This window comes from Euprymna scolopes, chromosome 3 (genome assembly GCF_053919585.1).
Source record: "Euprymna scolopes isolate OS-2025 chromosome 3, ASM5391958v1, whole genome shotgun sequence".
Lineage (NCBI taxonomy): Eukaryota > Metazoa > Mollusca > Cephalopoda > Sepiida > Sepiolidae > Euprymna > Euprymna scolopes.
Window position 1 is genome coordinate 194,374,807 of NC_136484.1, and position 22,836 is coordinate 194,397,642.

The window sequence follows — 22,836 nt, forward strand, 5'->3', positions numbered from 1 at the left end:
AGACCACTTTAATAAAATCGGCTAATTTTGAAAAAATGGATACGAAAAGCTTTCTATGTTACTCAAAGCAACTTGTTAGTGGATAAAAAGCATGTTACTAAATTATAAATGGTAAAAGGGAAACCATTATTAGAGTTTGAGAGAGGAAGGATCTTTGAGCTTAATAGGGGTGGACTCTTCCATAGATCCAAGATCCATTGCAAATGAAGTGAATCGTAGCAAAACGGTCATCACAAATTTTTTAAGAAATCCAGATCAATGTGGGCACAAAAAGAGTCCAGGTCGACCAAAAAAAAAATAACTCCATCACTGGATCACTGTATCAGAAGAAGTTTAAAAAAAACTCCAGTATGAGCTCAAGTCGATTGAAAAGCCAAACAGCAGCAGAATGTAGTCCTAAAACCATCAGAAGGCATCTGAAAATGAAGGGTTTCAATCATTTAAAGCGACTGCAGAAACCACGTCTTCTTGAGCAGCACAAAACTAACCGACTTAAATATGCTGCCAAATACCAGACTTGGGATGGAGATAAGTGGGAAAATGTAATTTTCTCTGATGAGAAAAAGTTTAATCTAGATGGTCCAGATGGATTTCAACACTATTGGCATGATAAAAATTTGCCCAAAGAGACTTTTTCAACTCGGCATAGTGGACGAGGATATTTAATGATCTGGGGTGCTTTCTCGTCAGCTAGGACCCTACAGTTGCAAGTAGTGAAAGGCCGGCAAACATCATTGAAGTACATTTCAATGCTGGAAAATGCTTCTATCAGGACTGAAGGTCCACGTCTGTGTGGAAGAAATTGGATTTTCCAACAAGACAACGCTGCGATACACACTTCTCAACAAGCACGAGAATACTTTTCTTCAAATAATATAGAATTGTTAGATCATCCAGCCTGTTCTCCGGACATAAATTCCATTGAAAATCTTTGGGGATGGATGGCAAAAGAAGTGTTCAAGGATGGAACCCAGTATGATTCGATAAAGGAACTTTCTGATTCAGTTTTCAGTACATGGGATAAAATTCCTTCGCAACTGATAAAAAACTTAGTCGCAAGTGTGCTGAAGAGAATTTTTGAAGTAATTCGTAATAATGGAGGCTATACTAAATACTGAGACACTTTTTAGTAATTTATAATTGCATTTTGTTAGATAAATTAGCAGTGTTCTTATCATTTTGACCAGGTGAAAATGTTTGTTTTTTTTTAAAATAATTATTAGATCAGTGTTAAGGTTTCGAATGAAGCAGATTTCATTTTTTTCCATCATATTTTCCCTTTTGGCAATGGCAACCATTTGTTTGATTAAAAATTCGATAATATGCGTAAACGCTTACCTTCTTAAGTTATCTTATGATTTTGACCAGGACTGTATATATATATGTCTAAATATATATATATATGTATATACATACATATCTAAATATATATATATATGTATATATATATATATATATATATATATATATATACATGTCTAAATATATATATATATATATATATATACATGTCTAAATATGTATGTATACATATATATATATATATATATATATATATGTCTAAATATATATATATATATATATATATATATATATATGTGGTTAGAAGCAAGAAAGACAAGTCTTACCGTGGGTGCTCAGCGAAGAAAAGAAAGAACAAACATGGCGGCCAGCATTTTTATTTCGTCCGTTCTCACATAATCTCGTGTGTGCGTGAAGATGGAAACTATAAAACGATGTTCATTTCTCGGTGCTGGCAGATTATTCCCGATCAGGCAGGAGAGAAGGCAACGAGAGTAGAGACAGAGGACTGTAGCGATAATCTTTCTTGAACATTAGTGTATTTGAGGTGAACCCCCCCCCCCATTATACTTCAAGCTATTTCGGTGATGGCCAACGCAGGCTTAAGCAACATGATTAAGCCTTTTAATGGCGACGGTGATGTGGTGGCGTGGCTTAAAAAAGTGGACCTTGTAGCAAGGATTCAGAGGCTGGATTATGTGGCCGCAGTAGTACCACTGTTTCTAGAAGGGGACACACTGGCCCTCTATTTGGAGCTCAGCGAGCGGGAACAGGGTGACGCAGATGCCATCAAGGGTCAACTGATCGAAGCTTTTGCAGAGGGGCCTTTCAAGGCCTTTAATAAGTTGAAAGAGAAGAGGTGGACTGGTGAATCTGTTGATGTCTACGCGAATGAGATAAGGAGATTGGTTGAGTTGTCGAGCATCAGGGGACATGCCACGAGTCACGTAGTCAAGATGACTTTTGTTACCGAGTTCCCGGAAGAGATATCGAAAAGGTTGCAGCAGGTACCGGGAGTGGAGATGCTGGATGTGAGTGAGCTGCTTAAAACTGCAAAAATCTTGGTGAGCACCCAGCCCACGGAGCCTGGAGGAACGACAGCAACGATACAGCAGGATGTCGGCAGGAATCTGCCAAACCCGGGGATCGCACGCTTCGAATGCGGGGGACTACACATGAGAAGAGACTGCAGGAAGTTCTTGCAACGGACAGTGTGTTACAAATGCAATCGGAGAGGCCATTTAGCGGTAAAATGCACAAGTTCGGGAAACTGGCGAGGGGAGGCCGACGCGCCAGCGGCCGCCCTGATTCAAGAATAGAGGCGCACCCGCAGCAGATGCCCAAACAGAAGATTATGGTGGAAAGACAGGAAGTTATGGCCCTGATTGACACTGGCTGCACCACTACCATGGTGCACACTATCCTGGTCGGAAGATGGAAAGGGAAGGGTGAAGTAGTGGCATTCGATGGGTTGCAAGTGAAGTGTCGAGGGAGGAAGACCGTCACTATTGATATTGCTGAACGTCGGATGAGGGTCCATGCAATTGTCACTGATCGCCTGGTGCCCGGCGTCCAAGCCATCATTGGAATGGATGTTATATGTCGCCTTGGAGGTGTTACCATCACATGTGACAACGTGAGGTTCGGACTAGCTGAGTGCGCGGTGACGGAGAAAGCCCCCAGAGGGATCAACAAGGCCAGGGAGGAAAGAAAATTGTCGATCAAAGATCAGGACTTCCGAGCCGATTTCGACGGAGAGCGGTGGACGGTGGAGTGGGCATGGAAACATCAAGCACCATCGCTGACAATCAGGGTGGCGTGCTACACAAATTCGCTTAGAGGAGGGGCGAGAAAGGAGTTCGAGCAAGAAGTCGATCGATGGATTGAGGAGGGGATACTGATGCCTTGGACGGATGATGTGGAGTCGGGCATTTTGCCGTTGATGGCCGTTCTGCAAACAACTAAAGGGAAAGTAAGACCGGTCCTGGATTTCCAAGAGCTGAACGGCCATGTTAAGTGCCATACGGGAGGCGACACCGTAGATGTGTGCAGTGAGACCATTAGGGAATGGAGGCAGATGAATGGCGCATCTACGTTGGTAGATCTAAAATCTACCTATTTGCAACTCCATGTTGCCAAGAAGCTCTGGAAATATCAGTTAATCAAGTACAAAGGCAAAACCTACTGCCTTACGCGAGTGGGGTTCGGATAAAATTCGGCACCCAAGATTATGTCAACTATCCTCAGGAAGATTCTGGAGACAATGGGAAAGGGAGATGGGGTAGTGAGCTCATACATAGACGACATTCTAGTGAATGAGACTGTGGTAACTGCCAAGGAGGTGGTGGCTCATTTGAAGAGGTTCGGGTTGGTCGCAAAAGAGTCAGAAAAATTAGACGGAGGGGCTGCTTTGGGCCTAAAACTGAAACGAGGTGCATCAGGCGGCCTAGAGTTTCGCAAGGGAAACGAGATCCCACAACTGAAGCAGGAGCTCAACAGACGTGAACTTTTTTCCATATGCGGAAAGTTGATCAGACATTACCCCGTTGCTGGCTGGCTTAAACCAGCATGCAGCTACATAAAGAGACACGCCGAAGGACGAGGATGGAATGATGAGGTGGGAGAAAGAACGGTCACCATGATGGAAGAGCTCCTGAAAGAAGCAGAACGGCAAGACCCAGTCCGGGGAACCTGGAACGTACTGCGAACATTGGATGGAGCCGTGTGGTGCGATGCGAGCAGCATTGCAACAGGGGTCGTTTTGGAAATTGGAGGAGTAGTTGCAGAAGATGTAGCCTGGTTGAGGAAAAAGAATGACGTCAGCCACATCAATGTGGCGGAATTAGACGCGACAATAAAAGGAGTCAATCTGGCTTTGAAATGGGGACTACGTGACATCTGCATCAAAACAGACTCTGCCACGGTGTTTGCTTGGCTAAAGTCTCTCATTTCAAGCGAAAAAAGGATAAAAACGAAAGGGGCTGCGAGATGTTAGTGAAGCGCAGGCTTGGGGTGCTGGCTGAGCTGATGCAAGAGTTTTGTTTGAAGCTTCGCGTAGACATGGTGGCTTCTGAAAAGAACCGAGCAGATGCTCTCACGAGAGTGAAGAAGAGTTGGCTGTTGCCAAAGAAAGATGTTGTTGCTGCATCGGATCTAGATGATGTTGCCGTGCGAGAACTGCACAATTTGCACCATATGGGGGTAGAGAGGACTTGGTACTTAGTGAAAAAAGTCGACCTGAGGATCACCAAGGAGCAGGTGAGGCAAGTGGTCAGGACATGCGGCAGATGTCAGTCGATTGATCCTGCTCCAAGCATGCATGAAGCTGGCCAATTAGAGGTGAGTGGGACCTGGGAGAGACTGGCATGCGATGTCACCCATTACAGGGGTGGACTTTACCTGACCATGATTGACTGTGGGCCCGGGCGATTTGCCCTATGGAAGAAGCTACGTGGAGGAACAGGCAATGAAATAGCGGCAATCCTTGATGAGGTGTTTTTGGAGTGAGGCCCCGTGGAAGAGTTGTTAACCGACAACGGGACTGCATTCAAGTCAGGAGCAGTGACAGAAGTACTGAAGAAATGGAAGATCCAACAATTTTTCAGAGCTGCCTACAGACCTAGTGGCAACGGGATCGTGGAGAGAAACCACCGCACCATAAAGGCAGTTGCGGAAAGAGGAGGCACCTCACCTGAGCAAGCCGTCTTCTGGTAACATGTCGCCTAAACTGGGACAAGTACCAGAGACGGTCCCGCAACTGTCAACGTTTGCATATTCCTGGAGACATCCCAGGGTGGAGCCGGCAAGCCGAGAAGTAGAGGCCACAAGGATAATTAAACTCGGGGACGAGGTATGGGTGAAGCCACCGGGGGCGCGCTGCACCACACAATGGAGTAGAGGTCGCGTGACTGGGAGGAACACTAGTAACAATATTGTGGTGGGAGGAGTCCCGAAGCACATTCTCGACGTCAGACCAGTTGAGGGCGAAGCAGTGGAGGGGAGTGTGCAGCCACAGGAGGAGGACGAGACACCTCAGAGGCCAAGTAGAGAGAGGCGACCACAAGAGTGGATGAGAGACTATGAAATGTGATCTTGAGATCAGGGAGGCATGTGGTTAGAAGCAAGAAAGACAAGTCTTACCGTGGGTGCTCAGCGAGTGAGTTCACGCAAAGAAAAGAAAGAACAAACATGGCAGCCAGCATTTTTATTTCGTCCGTTCTCACGTAATCTCGTGTGTGCGTGAAGATGGAAACTATAAAACGATGTTCATTTCTCGGTGCTGGCAGATTATTCCCGATCAGGCAGGAGAGAAGGAAACGAGAGTAGAGACAGAGGACTGTAGCAATAATCTTTCTTGAACATTCCGTTTGTGTATTTGAGGTGACCCCCCCCCAATTATACTGATTATGTCTCAATATATATATATATATATATATATATATATATATATGTCTAAATATATATATATATACATATATGTCTAAATATATATATATATTTTTTATTACATTTTCCCCCCAAACAAGGCACATTGCCACTTTGGTGTAGGGGGCCACTATCAGGGGCAGCAACTACTGGGGCACTATGTTGGGATTTGGGTAACAAGATGTCGGTTCACGTTGCACTTGAACTTCTGCATGTCAGTACAGTTAGGGAAGCAGGAACCTGGAATGGAATTCCAGAGTCTAGCGGTTCTGGGGAAGAAACTACTGGAGTAGAAAGATCTTTTACATCTAGGGATCTGTACTGTGTGGGGGTGGGATTTAGCTGCCTGTCGGGTTTGTTGAGGGTGTCTACAACGTGGGGTCACAAATGTCTGCAGTTCGTCAGAGCATTCACCATTAAAATACTTGTAGAACAGGCAGAGGGTTGCAACGTTTCATCGATAGGACAGAGGCTGAAGCTTAGATGCCAGTTCAGGGCCTATCAGATTGGCAACTCTTTTTTGAAACTTGTCTTGGAGCGAGAGACTAGTAGCAGATGCACCAGCCCAAATGTGACAACAATCATCCATACATGGGCGAATGGTGGCCTTATAGAGGTACAGGATACTTTCAGGTGTCAGTAGTTTTCTAGCACGGTAGAGAGAGCCTACCTTTTTCGAAGCGGTCCTGGCAATGTTTTTAATATAATTGTTCCAACTCATGTTTCCTGTGAACGTTAGGCCAAGCAGTTTGAAAGATGCACTCTCAGACAGGGAGTCACTGGCCATTGCTATAGGTGGCAGAGAAGGTTTCTTGTAATTATTGAAGGAAACCAGTTTAGTCTTGGCAGCATTGAATGTGACCATCCATTTATGTACCCATTCCACTACAGATTGGAGGTCATCCTCTAGTGTTTTTGCCATTTCTTTAGATCTGTGTTCATTTGTTTTCCTGTCATGCCTGTTATAGAGTGTAGTGTCATCAACATATATACCCATCTCAGAGGCAGTTTTGTTGGGGAGGTCATTAATAAATATTAGGAACAATAGAGGTCCAAGGATAGAACCCTGAGGCACTCCCGCATTTATATTACACTGTTTAGATGTACGACTGTCGAGGACAACCTGGATTTTTCTCTTATCTAAGAAGGATTTAATTATGTTAAGTATTCTACCAGTGATACCGTATGATTTAATTTTCCTGAGGAGACTTTTGCGCCATACCCTGTCAAAAGCCTTAGATATATCTAGAGCTACCGCTCTGCCCTCCCCCGCTTTGTCCAGTGAATGGTATATACGTTCAGAGATTATAGTGAGGATGTCAGCTGTGGAACGGGCTTGTCTAAATCCATATTGTTTGTCAGTCAGAAGTTTAGCATCTGTAAGGTGCCAGACTACAGCATGGTTAATTATGATCTCAAATATTTTGGCGAAAAGTGGGAGGAGGCTAATAGGGCGATAATTTGATGGGTCAGTTCTTTTGTCAGAATTCTTGAATATTGGTACTACAGTAGCAGTTTTCCAACAGCCCGGAAAGCAAGATTCATTAAGGCATTTGTTGTAGAGTTTGGAGAAAACTGGAGCTACTTCGGCTGAGCACTTTTTTAATAATATATGTACATATATATATATATATATATATATATATATATATATATATATATATATATATATGTATATATATATGTATATATCGTAAGTTATAAAATATATATTGTAAGTTATAAAGTATATATCGTAAGTTATAAAATATATATGGCAATTAAGCTACACAGAATATTCCACGCTTCATCCATGCTAGGATTCATCAGGGCAGAATTAAAGAGACACAGAGTCAAGTGTTTAGCAGTGGAGAAAACACGTTGAAATTAAGAGTTTGTGCAAATTATGGTGTTAGTGAAAAGGAGTGCTGCTAATATTTTTTAAACTTTTTATGACCTGGTTGAACTAATTCATTCAGTTGCAAATAAATGAATGTAACGGCATAAATAAGTAGGAATTGATTCATACACGCCTTGTACGTATTAATTCAGTATAGATTGCAACTGTCCATTGCTTATATTCAATATGTCGCCATCTAAAAATTACAATAAATATGTTTTTAATCATCCACATAATAATGTCTTCCATTTTATTTGTTTTCTTTTCTTTTATTATTACAATTTTCATAGAAATGGGATGATTGCAATGTGATTTGAAATGCATTCATTTTTATACGAATAAATTGTAGGAAGAATAAATTTAGAAGGGGAGGGGGGGGGTCGAGTGTTTGGCACCAAAGAGAACATGTTGGAATTTATGAAGTTATGCGAATGTTGTTAATCCATCTTTTTATATTATATCTTATTAGATAATAAGCTATTATATGAATAAACATATTTCACTATGAAAGAAATAAAAAAATCAACAGGAAATAAAACTTTTTCTTTTCGGAAATATTAACATGTAATAACATTGTCTTCATAAAGTTTCTTATCTTATAGAAAATTTCATAAACAAAAGGAAACACAATATATCCATTTGATGAGAAATTAATTTTTGTAGCTGATGAACATATTTTCCAATAAATTAAAAATAAGAACTGTTTAATGAGATGTTTTTGATTTTATGAATGCTTGTGGATATTTTCTAAGTTTTAATTTTGTGACAATAATTAATAGATGTATTGTTTTGTTGTTTTGTTTTTTTTTAGGATTTATGGTTAAATTAATAACAGTAAAAAATATGCAGTTAAAAAATTAATTAAACTCCATTTTTAAGAAAACCAATACAGGTAAGTTTCTTCCATATTTTTTTCAGCAATGTTTGATCTCAACTTACCCTCCAACCTGTGATCTACCTGTTTTTGCTGTAGTTTCCATCTTAAATTAAAGTTGAATTGAATTAAATCTAAATCTAAATCTTTTGGGGAGATTGGAGCTAAAGTATTTTTCTGAGATTTTATTTGTGAACAGAGTTGCTATGAGAAACGAGCGCCTCCATACAACGAACACGCTGATTGGTCGAGCTGTCTTTCACGTATGCTTCATGTTTTTAGCACTTTTTAATTAAACCATTTCGTCAAAGACCGAAGTCAAGAATCTGTCAACAAATATGTTTTGGTCTGAATATAATTATCAAAAAAAAGGTACATTATTAGACATGATTAAGTATGAAAAAATAAAATAACTACTCCAACTTAGCTAAGAGAGCAGCCAATAGAAATGCGCGTTGCATCGCCGTTTGGAAACTCCCTCCATTTTGTCAGCCTCGTTTTCGACTCTAGTTTACCCAGCCCATAATTTATAATGAAAATGGCGGAAGGCAACGTTAGTATTTCGAAGTGTTTGGTGGAATTTCGTTTACTTTAACGTTAAAGCACATTTCTGATAATTTTTGTTCCGTTTAATATGTTCGTTAGACACTTATCTATATCCAATGTGGCGGAAAGGCCGTCAAGAAGCGGATAAATGGCTTATTTAAGAGCTGGATTCCGGGCCGCTTTTTGACATTGCCTGCGAACTGTCTACTTTTAAGTTTTGTTGTCGCTTGTAGTCATGTTTTGCTTTGACATTTGAAATAAGTCTGTTTATTTTCTCTTCATCTAATTTCCGTTTCTTTCGTTTCAGCTCGGTGGCAGCGATTCGAGCAGCCCAGGTGAGTTTTTAAATTGTTTTAAAATCTAAATGAAGTTTGCTGAAAATTGTATGCAAATTAGGTCAACCTCCGCCTGTATCTCTCTCCCCCTCCCTCTCTCGCTCAGCTAAAAGCCAAGCAAAGTAATAAATACTATTTTGGTTATTTTTTTTCTCTACTTTCATTGCTCTATCCCGGGATACCCTTGTTTGTTTTTAATTTTGTTTTTAACGTGCTCCACATTTTCAGTCTTCCTTCTCCGTTAATTAACCAATTATACTATTCATCTTGCTTATAACTAACAAAAATCTCCAACCTTTTAGTAATATTTTTTCTATTACTCCAGTTTACATTTCCCCACCCAGTTTAAAAACAACCAGAGCTAGGATCAATGGATCGTTTCTTAAAATTTCATAAATGATATTGGATTCTTAAGATTTTTTTATATACACCTGGGTTTTGTTATTTATAAATTAGTATATTTTACTATTTCTTTTAAAATTTGTTAAAGCGCATAATACTTAAGCGAAACATTTTAAAGATAAAAAATAAAAACACGCACTTTTTCTACTTCTTAGAGACGCACTTGTCAATTTTGTTATGAGATAAATCCATGGGATCTTTCTCCTCTCTCTTTACAAATATATGATTCTAGCGCCTTTTAAAAACTTTATTTTGATTATAAATATTATTTAAGTGTCCCATATAAATAGCTTTCGACAATTTACCTTCGGACTTTAAATGTAATTACCTCTCTACTTTAGGGGTGAAGATAAATTGGCTTTCAGGAGATTTGCTGAAATATTTAAGTTTCTTGATTTAACCAGATTTTTTTTTCCTGTAGTTTAGAAATATTTTAACTACGTATCTGTAATTTCATTAACATTTAAGTTTTATTATACCATGTTTTTCTTATTTCTTTTAAAATTGTTTGTTCAGTTCCTCCCGCCCTTCTCGGTTTATCCCGCGCAATGAACGATTCCAATACATCTCAAACTTTTTTTTCACGTCAAATTTTTTTTTTTTTTTTTTTTTTTTTTTTTTTTCTAATATATAAAATTTTTTTTTTTTTTTTTTTTTGCCTTGGTAAACTAATGTTGGTCTTACGAACCCAAATTTATTTCCCCCCCCCCTTTTACATTCACGTTTTTTTTTTTATTTTATTTATTTATTTATTTATTTATTATTTTTTTTTTAAATATTAAAATGAATTTACGCATTTGTTTTAAATTCTTTCACCGTGATACGATAACAGCGTGGTCAAACTGTTTCTAAAGCACGAAAAATGAACTTTGTACTTTGTAACTTAGTTCTGATTCAAAATTATTTTCAAATTTTGTACAACGAAATGACGGCGACCTACGTTTGTTATCTATTTGTTGAAATATTGTTTACGGTACTTTGTATCTGTGACATCGTGAAAGTAATTTTGAAGCCTTTAAATTGGCGAATAGAAATATTCTAATTGGCCAACTTTTAAGTAACTCGGTGTGTTGTTTTTGTTTTTTCAACACTACTGTATCAATAAACAAATCCCGCCTTAAAAATAGCGGAAATCTTTTATAGATTATTTTTACGTTTTTTTTTTATTTTTATTTTGTTTAGCGACCTACCCCAGCAGCGTGGTATAAACACTCACAACTTCCCATGTTAAGAACGGGTTTCGAGGTTGGGGGTGGGGGGTATTCCGAAAGCCGTTCTTAACATGGGGTGTTTACTATTTATAATACGCTGGGGCACGTCGTAAAAATTTACCGATTATTTAAATATTCCGACTAAAAACCCTTTTCTTGCATAGCAGTTTTGGTAATGTTAAAGTTTACTTTTTCCTCAGTTCGTTTACTTTTCTATACTTTTTTCCCCCTCTGTATATGGGGGGGGGTCTCTTATTTTTATTTGAGTGGCGAGGGTAATGCTTTCGTTTGGTTAAAGCGTACAAATGAACAATTTGTTTTGCCGTTCAACGGTGTCAGTGTGAAACGGCACTAACCCGATTCGGGTTTAACCGGCTTCCTTCGAAGGAAGAAATTCTATGGGAGTATGAAATTCACAAGTGGTCCCCAGTCGCATGTATATCCCCATTAGGAGAGATGACGTTAGGTTTTTGTAACTCTTGCAGGGAGATGTCGACATACGTCCTCCTACAGCGCCTGGAATTGCTAAATTGGTTACCCATTTTAGTAATGACCAGGCTCAACGTTGTTTAACTTCGGTGATCTGACGGGAACCGGTATATGCGACGTATTGTAATTTTAAAAAAATTGATTTCACTCTCCTTCCTGACATTTGCGGTTATTCTCCATGTATTTTTTGTTACATAAGTATCTGTTCTGAGCAAAGCAGCCATCTTTAGTCACTTTTGTTTACTTTCTTTTACTTTGAATCACAGCCGATATTTACAGTAATTTTTATTTTTTGACACAAATGAATCACAATTTAGTAATCGAAATAAACTATTTGGGAATAATTGCTTTTTTTTTTTTTTTTTTTTTTTTTTTTTTTTTCCGAGCCACAAATCTTGTTTCGCGATCTCTTTAAGTGCGAAAGTGATTTGGAAACCTTAGAATTGTCGAATAAAAAGTGACTTGTGACTTTGGTTTCATAATTTCTTTCTCTGTAAACAGTGGCATCGGCATCGCTGTTTGATAACTTTCCTATCCTCGGTCAGTGTGGATAAGAAATACTTCTAGCCGGAGACAATTTTATGAAGGAGTCTGAATTTTCCCATTTCTTGTGTTTAATTATGTCTACGCCGAGAGGTAAATAAGGACACGTGTATTTTTATTCTTTTCTATGTTGCTATAAAAATGTAAACAAGACGTGTATACTGTATCGAATCGTTTATTAATGGAAAACATCCACGTGTCTTTCCTTTTTATTTCCTTTTAAAAAATATTTTTATTTTTACCATATGGAGTGACATTTTAAAAACAAAACATTGACCCAATCTTTGTCCCGGAAAAAATTAAATGGTCCTTTCGATTGTAATTAAATCGATAGTTTCCATAGTTAAAAAAAAAAAAAAAAATTTCCAAATTTTTTTTTTTAAGTTCCATGAATTTGGCAAATATTTTCGCTTTGTCAAATGCCCCCCCCCCACACACACACACGCACACAATGTTTTGATTTTTTACTTTTTTTTTTTTTTTGTATTTTAAATAAAGAACTTGAAATTCAATGCTTTGTTTCTTGCAACAAAAAAGCTAAAAATGTGTAAACTCATTTTAAGAATGTTTAACTGCCTTCATTATCCTTTGCGAACTAAATTTGATTTTTCTTCAAATATTAACAATGGTAACAAATTATAAAGTGTTTTTTGAAAACAAGAATAGAAATAAAAGTAAATGGCTCCTCCGTTTGAAGACACTTCAGCGAATTTAGTTGGCTGTGTGGTTTCTACTTGATGTCTATTGGCTACCTTCAAACGGGGTTTGGTGGCTGGAGTCATCGACTGTCAATCCTTCGATTTGTGTAACTTAGAGAAAATACAGATGTCTGTAAAGGAAAGGGTCAAGCTGTGAGTATAATGGCAATAGATGGTTACTCGACTTGTTGACAGTGGGTCACAAATTTAGTGAATTTTCGAATTTTCATGACCTACTCTCATGCTGGGTCATTGGGCAGGAGTATTTTTTTTTTTTTTTTTTTTTTTATGGAGTCCTCTTCAAAAATCAAATAATTATCCAATCAATAAGAAATTCTTCACCAATTAAGTGAAGAATGAACCCCCCCCCCTCCCTTCTTTTCTAGTAATGGAGCAATACGTGCTGTCTGAACTGTTAAAAGTTGGTGAACTTTGGTTGGCATGAGATGTGCATGTGTTACTATTGTCACACACAAGCATCACTTTGATTTTTTTTCCAGAACTAAGATGAAGAAAAACTATTTTCACACCTTGACAATTCTATCACTTGTCCATCATAAGATCATATTTATCTACAAGGTAAAAGGTATATTCTACTCATTGTTGCTTGGATAGATCGGAGAACAAAAATGGTAAGCGTTAAAGGTCATTACTAGAGTAAAATGTGATTAAAATATCTGTTTAAACAGTTCCAAAAAAAATTTTTTTTTTTATATATATATATATATATATATATATATATATATTAACGAGTAATTTCAAAATTAAATATACAAAGAAAAGGATGTAGTTTGCTTGAAGCATTGTGTAGTGTGAAAGGAGTTGTTTGAAGGCTATATCAATGTGGTTCATAGGAAAAAAAACGTGGACACGAGTTAGCATATAAAAGAATAACAATATTAGAATTTAATTGTTTACCAACATAATGTGTCATACAAGATTAATTTCCGAGAGTAGTATCTCTTCTTCAATGGAAAAATAAAAAAGACTTTTCTTTGTTTTCTTTATTTCTAGAAGTTGGCATCACAGACTGGCTATCAAATTAGCTTCCAGGATATGAGTTGTGATAAATATACAAAATTATTGCTTCAAATATTCAATGATGGTTGTTGTATTTCCATTTGCTCAAACAGTATGAGAGGATGTCAGCATGGTGTTATTTGAAGATTTTTGTTCTTAGACTTGAAACGCTTCCAATATTATGAACAGTTTTACCATTAATCCATTTTATGATTTTTCTTTAAAAATAAAATAACATGGCTGAATAAGAAAAAAATGATTTTATTGCTTCCAGGTAACACTTGTTTCTTTTTTGATACCCCTCCATGTTAATATAGAGGAATCAAACTGGAAAACAATTTGAGGGCTATTGAAAAAAATCCACTCTTCTAAAGGAATAGAACTTTAAAAACTAGCCACCTCCTCACTGGCATCAGTTTGTTAATCAATAACACTTGAATTGTTTTAGCATGGAATAAATTGCCTCTGATCCACTCTGGGTGTCCTTTTCTTAGTAAAATAACTGGATGATAACAACAACAGAAAGGGATCCCTGGTAACTGAGAAACCTTAGGTCTCCTTATCACTCGATGAGGCCTGGATCTGGAAAGGCAACTCCAGCTTTGACTGCATTGCTACAGCAGACCCTATAGTGCACCAGACAAAATACAGAATGCCACTGTCTGACAAGATTGCCATCATCGTCAGTCCCTAGTGGAGTGCCTCAGCATGATCTATAGTATGGATGTTCCAACACATCTTTCGAGATGTGATGCAATGCTCAGACTGAAACTTTTTTTTTTTTTTTTTTTTGCACAAAACTTTTGAAATAATAAAAAAAAATTGTATAACTATCATTTTTCTTTAAGATTTTATGCAGAATATTATTTTCAGTCGGCATCAAATGACTTGAGTAATAACCAAACCAATAAAGATGAAATTCTTGGCCACCTGTCATCTTAGCTGTAGTCCTCCTCCAGTATATCTACTCATCTTGATATCTTGTGTATAAATGAAACTTTCTATGATTCAATTGGTGCTTCTGCATGGAGAAAAGAATGTACTTCAGCTCAAATGTCACATCAATGAAGCAGATGCCTTTGTAAAGGTTTTCGTACTTGTCAGAAAAAAACTGGAAATATTTCTAATTTTGAGTCTGGACACTCAGAATTTTGTTTCTTCACAAGGATTCATACTGGAAGCAACTTTCTTGAGAAAAATAATGTTCATAGATTGTCTGCGGATAGGCTCTTTTTGTGTGAACACTGGCTGGCAGTTATCTGTAGTGGATATTTCAAGCCGTCAAATGTGGATGACTAAAATTTCTGGTCAGACATGCCTATATTCCAGCCTATGAACAGAGGAGTGCAGTTAGAGGCAGTCTAAGGTGGACATTTCAGAATCTGTTGAATTTATCTGCCTCTCGGAAAGCAATGAGTTTTTTAAGCTCTAAACTACAAAGTTTGTGCTTTGGTAGAGCAAAAATCTTTGGTTGAATAATAGACTTGCAAAATAAGAGAACAAGTACCATTTTTATCAAAGTAGTTTTGCATCGCCGTGCTTGGTCAGCCAGTATACATAACATGGTGAATTTGTTGAAAAGAATCAGCTTAATTGATCCAGAATGAATGGTGCAACCATTTGATTTAAAAAAAAAAAAAAAAAAAATTAACCTCTTTTTTTAAACTGAAGTTGTGGTTTTGTTTAGGAGAATTTGTTTACTGCAATACTGAAGCAAACAACTTTGGGCCAATACAAGTGAGATGATCTTTGCCTGTGCAATGAAAACGCACATGCATACCTAACTTTATATATAGATGGTATTAGTAGGAATAATGGGAGGAGGGGGAGGGCTCTTATTTTCAAAGAATGCAAACTTAAATCTTTAATACATTCTTTGCAGTTACGATGACTGCTACTAATAATTTTGAGATTTGTTTCCTTGCAAAAACTAAATAACTTTACGACTCCTAAATTATTTATAAGATTAGACTTAGAATGTTTTTCTATTTTTGCAGACAATCGAGACCGTGACTTTGATCCTTCGCACGTGATGAAACACCAAAGCTATGACGATGAACGAACGATGGAAGAGGAGGAAGCACTAAGTGGCGGCAGTTGTTCTAACGAATTAGACGAACTCCAAAAGGTGCGTTTCTGTTTGTTTTTTTGCTTGTTGGTGTCTTTCTTTTCTCTGTCATCGTTGCAAACATAACCCTCATCCCATTTTGCACATTCAAGTTTTTCTCTGCTTTGCAAAATCTTTCTTATAAGTAAACCTAGCAGTCCTTTTTTTTTTTTTCATTTTGGTTTGGGCTGTTATATGTAGCATGGTGGTTTCATTTCAATATTTAGACATGCATACTTCTTAGGCACCCCGATACCGTTTCCATAGAGAAAGGCGCATGCTCACTGTTATATCTGTGTAACTTTGCAATATTCTTGTTCCACAGATTTTAGTAAAAAGAAAAAAAAAAAAAATTTCTCAATATATGTACATTTCAAAATGTGAATCTTCCCACCCCTGTGCTTCAGTTGCATTGCTTTATTTTTTGTTTGTTTTCAACTTCTGATTTTTCATCTTGTAAATATTCTTGTGATGGCTTTTAATGAAAATTCTAAATTCTTCACGCATTTGAAAATAAATTCTGCCATGAAACATGTCTACAGGCATCAATTCTATGCCCCCCTCTCTATTATTCTGAGGTAGAATTACTTCGCAAACGATTTTAATTATTTTGATCGTTTCCTTCCATAGATATATAATTAGTGTAATTTCTTAAAGAAGGTTAAAAAAAACGGTGCTCGATTGTGGAAGAGTATATATATTTCAACTAATGCAATACATTAGTTTGCTTTTCTATACGAGAGGCATAGTCGATAAAACCCACACCCATATATATATATATATATATATATATATATATAGTGTCAATCAAAATTTAACAAAAATATAAAATAACTAGAAAATTTTTTAAACACTTTCTCCGATCAGTTTGGCATTTCTATATTTATTTTGATATGTAAATACAAAGAGAAAAATCTTTGACTGGATAAAGTTTTGCAAGTGGAAACACTAACTAAAGAGAAAGTAGTATAAAATTGATTTCCTACCTAAATGCAGTCTACATTTTTTTCCCCCCTCTTGACTTTTTGCATATTTGAAGAAACAGTGTTTTATAAAATGAACGGTTATCTTCATAGCATAGGAACAGAGAAAAGCTGACCAAGAATTGACTTTGGATCAACAAATATTCCACACTTTCAATACTTTTGTTGTCATCGAAATTAGTGAAATTGCCCATTTTTAAATCAAATCGATTGATTGCAGAGAAGCATGTGAAGCTTCATTTTGATGAATCCCTGACTAGAGTCAGGAATTCATCAAAATGAGGCTTTGCATGCTTCTCTGCAGTGATTTAGTCCACAATACATTGTAGTTAACATTGCACTGTAGAGAACCTACAGTTGATTTTATTAATTTTTTTTTATAATGGCTTGAAGTAGTTTAAAATGTGAAAGTTAAGTGTCATTGTTCAGTTGTGCTCCAAACAAAAACATTCATTTCAAACACTCCCTTTTGATTTTATATCTGTGCGGTGATGAAACTTCTCAAATGCACTTGTGATGTTAGGCTGTATCAGTGTTAACTTTGGTCAAAATTGGAATGTTCCTTCTTTTGCAATTGTTGATTTTTTATATATATATATATATATATATATATATATATATATATATACATACATACATACATATTGGGGACCTATCTAAGAACAATCCCAGATACATAAAGTACTTTTGTGTGAAATTTCAAAAAAAAATTGGCCAGCCATTTTGGTGACCATAGGGAATGAACACACACAGTACCTTTTATATATAAGTAGAGTTGGATATTACCCTCCTCCTTTTTATTATATATTGTTGTGTTTGTGTATGATGTCATTTGTTGCTTGTTGTGAGAAATAGCAAGAACATTTTGTATGAGCATGAAAACTATTAACAATAGAAAAAATAACTTTACAAGAACAATATTGTTTTAATGTGTGTCCGCCATCTTGTTGTGTCAGGAGAGACAACCTTATTCTTTTAGAGTTATTTCCTCTTATAACACCTCTCCTTTGAAATATGATGCTTGTAGGATGTTTGATGTGGATCTACTTGCAGGATTTGGGTTCACTTTTGCTGCGTCTTTCTGGTTGGATTTTATGGAACTTGCTTTGTTTACTGCATGTTGCTTGAACATTTTGGGGTAATTCAAATGTGTCCAGTAAAACCTTTAAGGGAATGATTGTGTCTCTTTGGAAGGTATGAATGACAAAGCTGATTTGCATATCTGACTCAAATAGATGATTGTACACCTAAATCATAGATTACACTCGCCTGGTTGCCCGGGTGTTTCGAGATGTGTGTTGAGTAAAACCAAAAAATAGTAGTAGTAGGCAGGCGCAAACCAGTGCCGCAAAGGAGGAAAAGAATGTGAAAAAATAAAAACATGACGTCTTTTGCCGTTGTGTCCATCGCCAAGCCGGAAGTGGCGAAGGTTTAAATTAAGGCTAGTCAATTGAAAAGAGGGGATGACTTTCAAAAATATCCGCGAAAAAAGCGAAAACTCTCTCTCTCTCTCTCTCTCTCTCTCTCTCTCCCCCCCTTCCAGTAGAAAAGTGCCCAGTTGAGGATGAAGGAATTAATGTTTTTGGCCAATTTTTCGATATTTGTCGTCCAAAGGGTCAAGTTTCAAAACAATACCAATCTTGTGAAAATCCGTCGCTTCTGTCAAAAGACATACAAACGTACATACATACATACATTTAAACAGACATACAAACGTACATACATACATACATTTAAACAGACATACAAACGTACATACATACATACATTTAAACAGACAGGTTAGATTTATATTATAGATTACCAGAATGACACATTATGTGACCTTGTGTCCAATTTTCTTTACTATTGTCGTAGTTTTGTTCCGATATGGGTTGCTCAAATATAAATTGACGTGACTTCGCTCGATGATGTCAATTAAACTGGTTTTCCATCGTTATTTAAGAATAGTATCCATTGGCAAGCAAATTTTTCTGTTCATCAGCGTTTCAACACCGGATTTTCAATTTTGGTTAGCTTTGAAGATACTTCAAAATATCTTTATAATCTTTCGTGTAGTTCCTTCCCCTTCAAGAGTGCTCACTTAAATGTGTCAACAAACCGTTCAGCTTGTCCGTCCATTTGATTGTGGAGATCCGAGTAGCTGAATATTTTTGGTAGTTTACAGAAGTCGAAAAATTCTGCTGATAAATACAGTACCATTATTAGAAACTAAGATTTTAGAGACGCCCAACTTGCTGAGAATTTCTTGTTTCTTTACAGTTTCATTTGAGGTAGTATAGTTTTAATTTCATTTGAGGTAGTATAGTTCATCTGAAAAACATGAACTAATATTTGGTAATGTTGTCCATTTATTGGTCCCTGCACAATCAATATGTAGAAATGACTAAGAAATATTATTTTCCAAGGAGAGTTTGCAAGTTCCTCTAACTGCTTATCCATGCTTGGACAATACACATAGCTATGTGCAAAAGCTTTCATCCAATTAATTCTCTGATGTCCATAATGAAATTGCTTGAGAAATGTTCTGAAGTTTGAATGGGGCAATACATTCAGCAAGAAGAGTCGTCCCATTGATCTCGGATAAAGAAGATCTTTGTTGAAAAAATGGTTGAAGTTGCTGGTCAGTGCCTGTTTTTGACCCACTTGTGAAACGAAAATGTAAAACTTTCTGTAATAATGAATCTGCAGCTGTAGCCTCGTGGATCATTTCTGAAATGACAGGTAGTGATCTCACTGTGGAAACAAGTCCAGAAACAGCTTCAGGTTCCACAGATATAGCAGCTGTGACTGTTTCCCTGCTGCTTTTTGCTGAGAAGAGATGAGCCTGGATAACATATCTGCCTGACCAATTTTGCTGCTTGGTTGATATTTTATATTATATTTGATCATAGTCTGAAGCATCAGTCACCATAGTAATGTCTAATGATGGATCATAGTGTGTAAGCAATAGGTCAAAATGAAGAAATGATTTGATTTTCTCAAATGATTCTTTACATCTACTTGATCAATTCCATTTAGTATTTTTTTGCAAAAACTTGTGCAGTTCTTTCTTACAAGAATTATAATGCCCACAAAGGATCGGGATCATAGTGTTGAAACATCTCTTGGGGTTTCAATGTGCTTTATTGCCTGAATATTATCTGCATCTGTTTTTCAATCATTTTTATCAAATACAAATCCAAGGTATTTCACAGAAATTTGGAAGAATTTTCATTTGTTTGACCATAAATGAAATTCATATTATTGAATTCAATACAGAACAGAAGTTCAGCGATGCAGGTTCCTTTTGGGATGTGTTTGTAAAGATGATATCATCAATATAGGCAGAAACTCTTGGCAATCCTGTGAACATTGCATCCATAGTTTGTTAGAATATTGTTGGAGCTGTTATGTGTCCTAATGGAAATAATTGCTTGTAGGTGTTGATAGTGAGAAGATTTTTGGAATTTTCATCAACTTCTATTTGTAGATATGCATCTGCAAAATCCAGTTTTGCAAAACAAGTTCCACCATTGAGTTTTGAGAACAAATTTTTCGGTACAGGTATTGGATACTGATATGTCTCCAGTGCATCATTTAATCCTGTGGAGAAATCTGCATATATACCTTGCCATTAGCCTTCACAATGACAATAAATGCTGCTCAAGATGAGTGTAGGTTGAATGACTCCTGCTTGTTTTAGACCCTCCAATTCTTTTCCCACTGCAGCTAAAACTGTATGGTATAGGACACGTTGGTCTGGAGACTGGTTTTGCATCTGACTTAAGTTTTAAAATTGCTTTAACTTTAATACAGCATCCAAAACCTTTTTGAAAAACCTTGAACTTTGCCTTAAGTGTGTTTCTTAAAATGTGTTTCAGCATCTGCTGAAGTATTAATATAAAAAGAATTGAAGATTGAGTTTAGGGGAATGTTGAAAAAATCAAGTTCTTCAATAAAATGCAAAGCAAGATCTGTGTTTGATTATCAGAAACATAGCACATACCTGAAAATATTTTTGCTTTAAAAGAGACATTAAATGTTAGCTCACAAGTTGTATCTTGTCTCCTGATGCACTACAAATAAGTTGTATTCTTAAGAGTTGGTTTTTCCCAACAACTCACATGTTGGATGTGAAATCAGAATGATATCTGAAGCAATATCAAACTGATAATTTATTGCCTTCTTGTCGATCTCAACAAGAATATATTTCCTACAATCTTCAAAATCTACATTAAAAGTAATAAAAATTGAATTTGATGTGGATTTCTGGAAACATCCTGGTGTTCTTATGAGTTTTGCGTTTTGGTTGTGAAGTATTCATCCTGGTGGTGTTACAGTTATTCTTTTCACAAAATTCATCCTTGTGGCCAAGACTTGAAAAATGTTGGTACGTGTTTTCTAAATGATCAAAATTGAGCATAGTGCGTTTCTCCACATGACTAACAGGGTGTTAGAGGTTTCTTTCTCCTTTCAGTCAGGGAATTTCCTGATTTTACACTGTTGGAAACAAATCGGTTAATAGAATGTTGTTGCACCATTGTACTGTCTCGTTTAAGGTTTATTAAATGTTGACATTCTGTGGTCAGAATTTGCACTGTCATTTCTTTGTCTTTTTCTACCATAGTAGATGTGTATATACGTCAGTCGTCTAGGGATTGTAATTGTGCAATGAAAATGAGGCATTTGAAATGATCCTCTGTCAGCGATTTCATCCGAAAATGTTAATGTTTACAATTCCAGCATAATTAACAAACTCATTATCACTTTTCCTTAATTTCAAACAATTATAGCAAATATAAATAATGATTACTCACCAATTTTGTTAAATGTGAAATCTGGTCTTTTGAGTAAAATAAAATTTGTATAGGGTTGCTGTTCCTTTTTTACCAAGTTTTCAAAGTAACAAACGTAATATCCAGCCATCATCTTTCTTGCAGAATTCATATTGGAAAGTGTCCTTCCATGTTAATCCAGGCAGTGAATATTTGTTTTAAATCAGGATTAAGCTGGAATTCAGTTATTGTATCTATTTTACTATCAAAAGAATTCAAATTTGTGGATAACATGCCGAAAGCTTTGTTTGAAATTGTTCTCTTAACGTCTCCACTTAACTATGACATGATTTTTTTTTTTTTTTTTCTCATTTGTGCACAAAAAATATTTCTCCAGGGAAAGAAAACAAAAGTATCTATTAGTTTGTTTTTTTTTTACGATACCATGTGGTCACAGGAAAATATTGTTTTTAATTCCCCAATTATCTCGACCTCCTCATCAATTTGTTGTGTTCGTAAGAATGAACGTTTATCAGTGCTCCTTGTGCATAAAATGTATGTTTGTGCGTATCAAAAGGGTTAAAAAATGATTTCAAAGCAATGCAGTATTAGTCCAAAAAATGTTCATGCACAATGCAGATATTAGGATGTCACGTTTGATCGAGGGTAGTACTAAAAACAAAGCCCATCTATGATTTTAAGAAAACCATTCAAATTAAAATCATGGGGGAAAAAACTCGCGTTACATTTCAGAATATATAATGTTTCATAAACATTTTATTGTCGGTAAATGTTTGTTAATTTGTGTCTATAGAAAATCTGTCACCTTGACTAACGCCTCATCTTGTATTACGGGAAGCATTGTTACCATCTCGTGATCAACATTACCAGCACCTGGTATGATCCACTAACCTTGTTGCAAATAAGTTCAGCATTAGTAGAAGATGCTTTCAAGCCACTCTGGCAGATGGAGAATTGCAGAAAGGGCAAACTAAATCACATCTTGATCATGAAAATAATCTGAATGATTTGCAAAATTTTATTTTTATATAAAATATCTGCATTCTTGCCATTTCCTCACAAATCATCCTGAATTCTTGTTTACTTGAACTCATTGACAGCCACTGTGATACATGGTGCATGCGGATTCTCCATGTTTCTTTCACATACATTTTGCTCTTGCATTTATTTTGAGTTGCTTTCTTGAATTCATCTTTTTTATTTGCAATGTTTTACTAAAAAACATGAATATCCATTTGGATTTG

At 36.4% G+C, this 22,836-nt stretch overlaps 2 protein-coding genes across 5 annotated transcripts in view; one reads left to right on the top strand and one right to left on the bottom strand.

The window, feature by feature from the left end:
• Nucleotides 1–8,690, bottom strand: part of LOC145260460 (dynein axonemal intermediate chain 4-like) — a 160,170-nt gene extending 151,480 nt beyond the window's left edge. The window contains exon 1 of the mRNA XM_080118537.1: nt 8,546–8,690. Coding sequence (XP_079974663.1) covers nt 8,546–8,586 — 41 coding nt within the window. The 5' untranslated portion in view covers nt 8,587–8,690. The remainder of the gene's footprint in view (nt 1–8,545) is intronic.
• Nucleotides 8,691–8,970: 280 nt separating this feature from the next.
• Nucleotides 8,971–22,836, top strand: part of LOC145260464 (mesoderm induction early response protein 1-like) — a 40,042-nt gene continuing 26,176 nt past the window's right edge. For all 4 annotated transcript variants that reach the window (XM_080118546.1, XM_080118565.1, XM_080118556.1 and 1 more), the window contains exons 1-3: nt 8,971–9,033; nt 9,334–9,361; nt 15,722–15,852. In XM_080118546.1, coding sequence (XP_079974672.1) covers nt 9,013–9,033; nt 9,334–9,361; nt 15,722–15,852 — 180 coding nt within the window. In that variant the 5' untranslated portion in view covers nt 8,971–9,012. The remainder of the gene's footprint in view (nt 9,034–9,333; nt 9,362–15,721; nt 15,853–22,836) is intronic.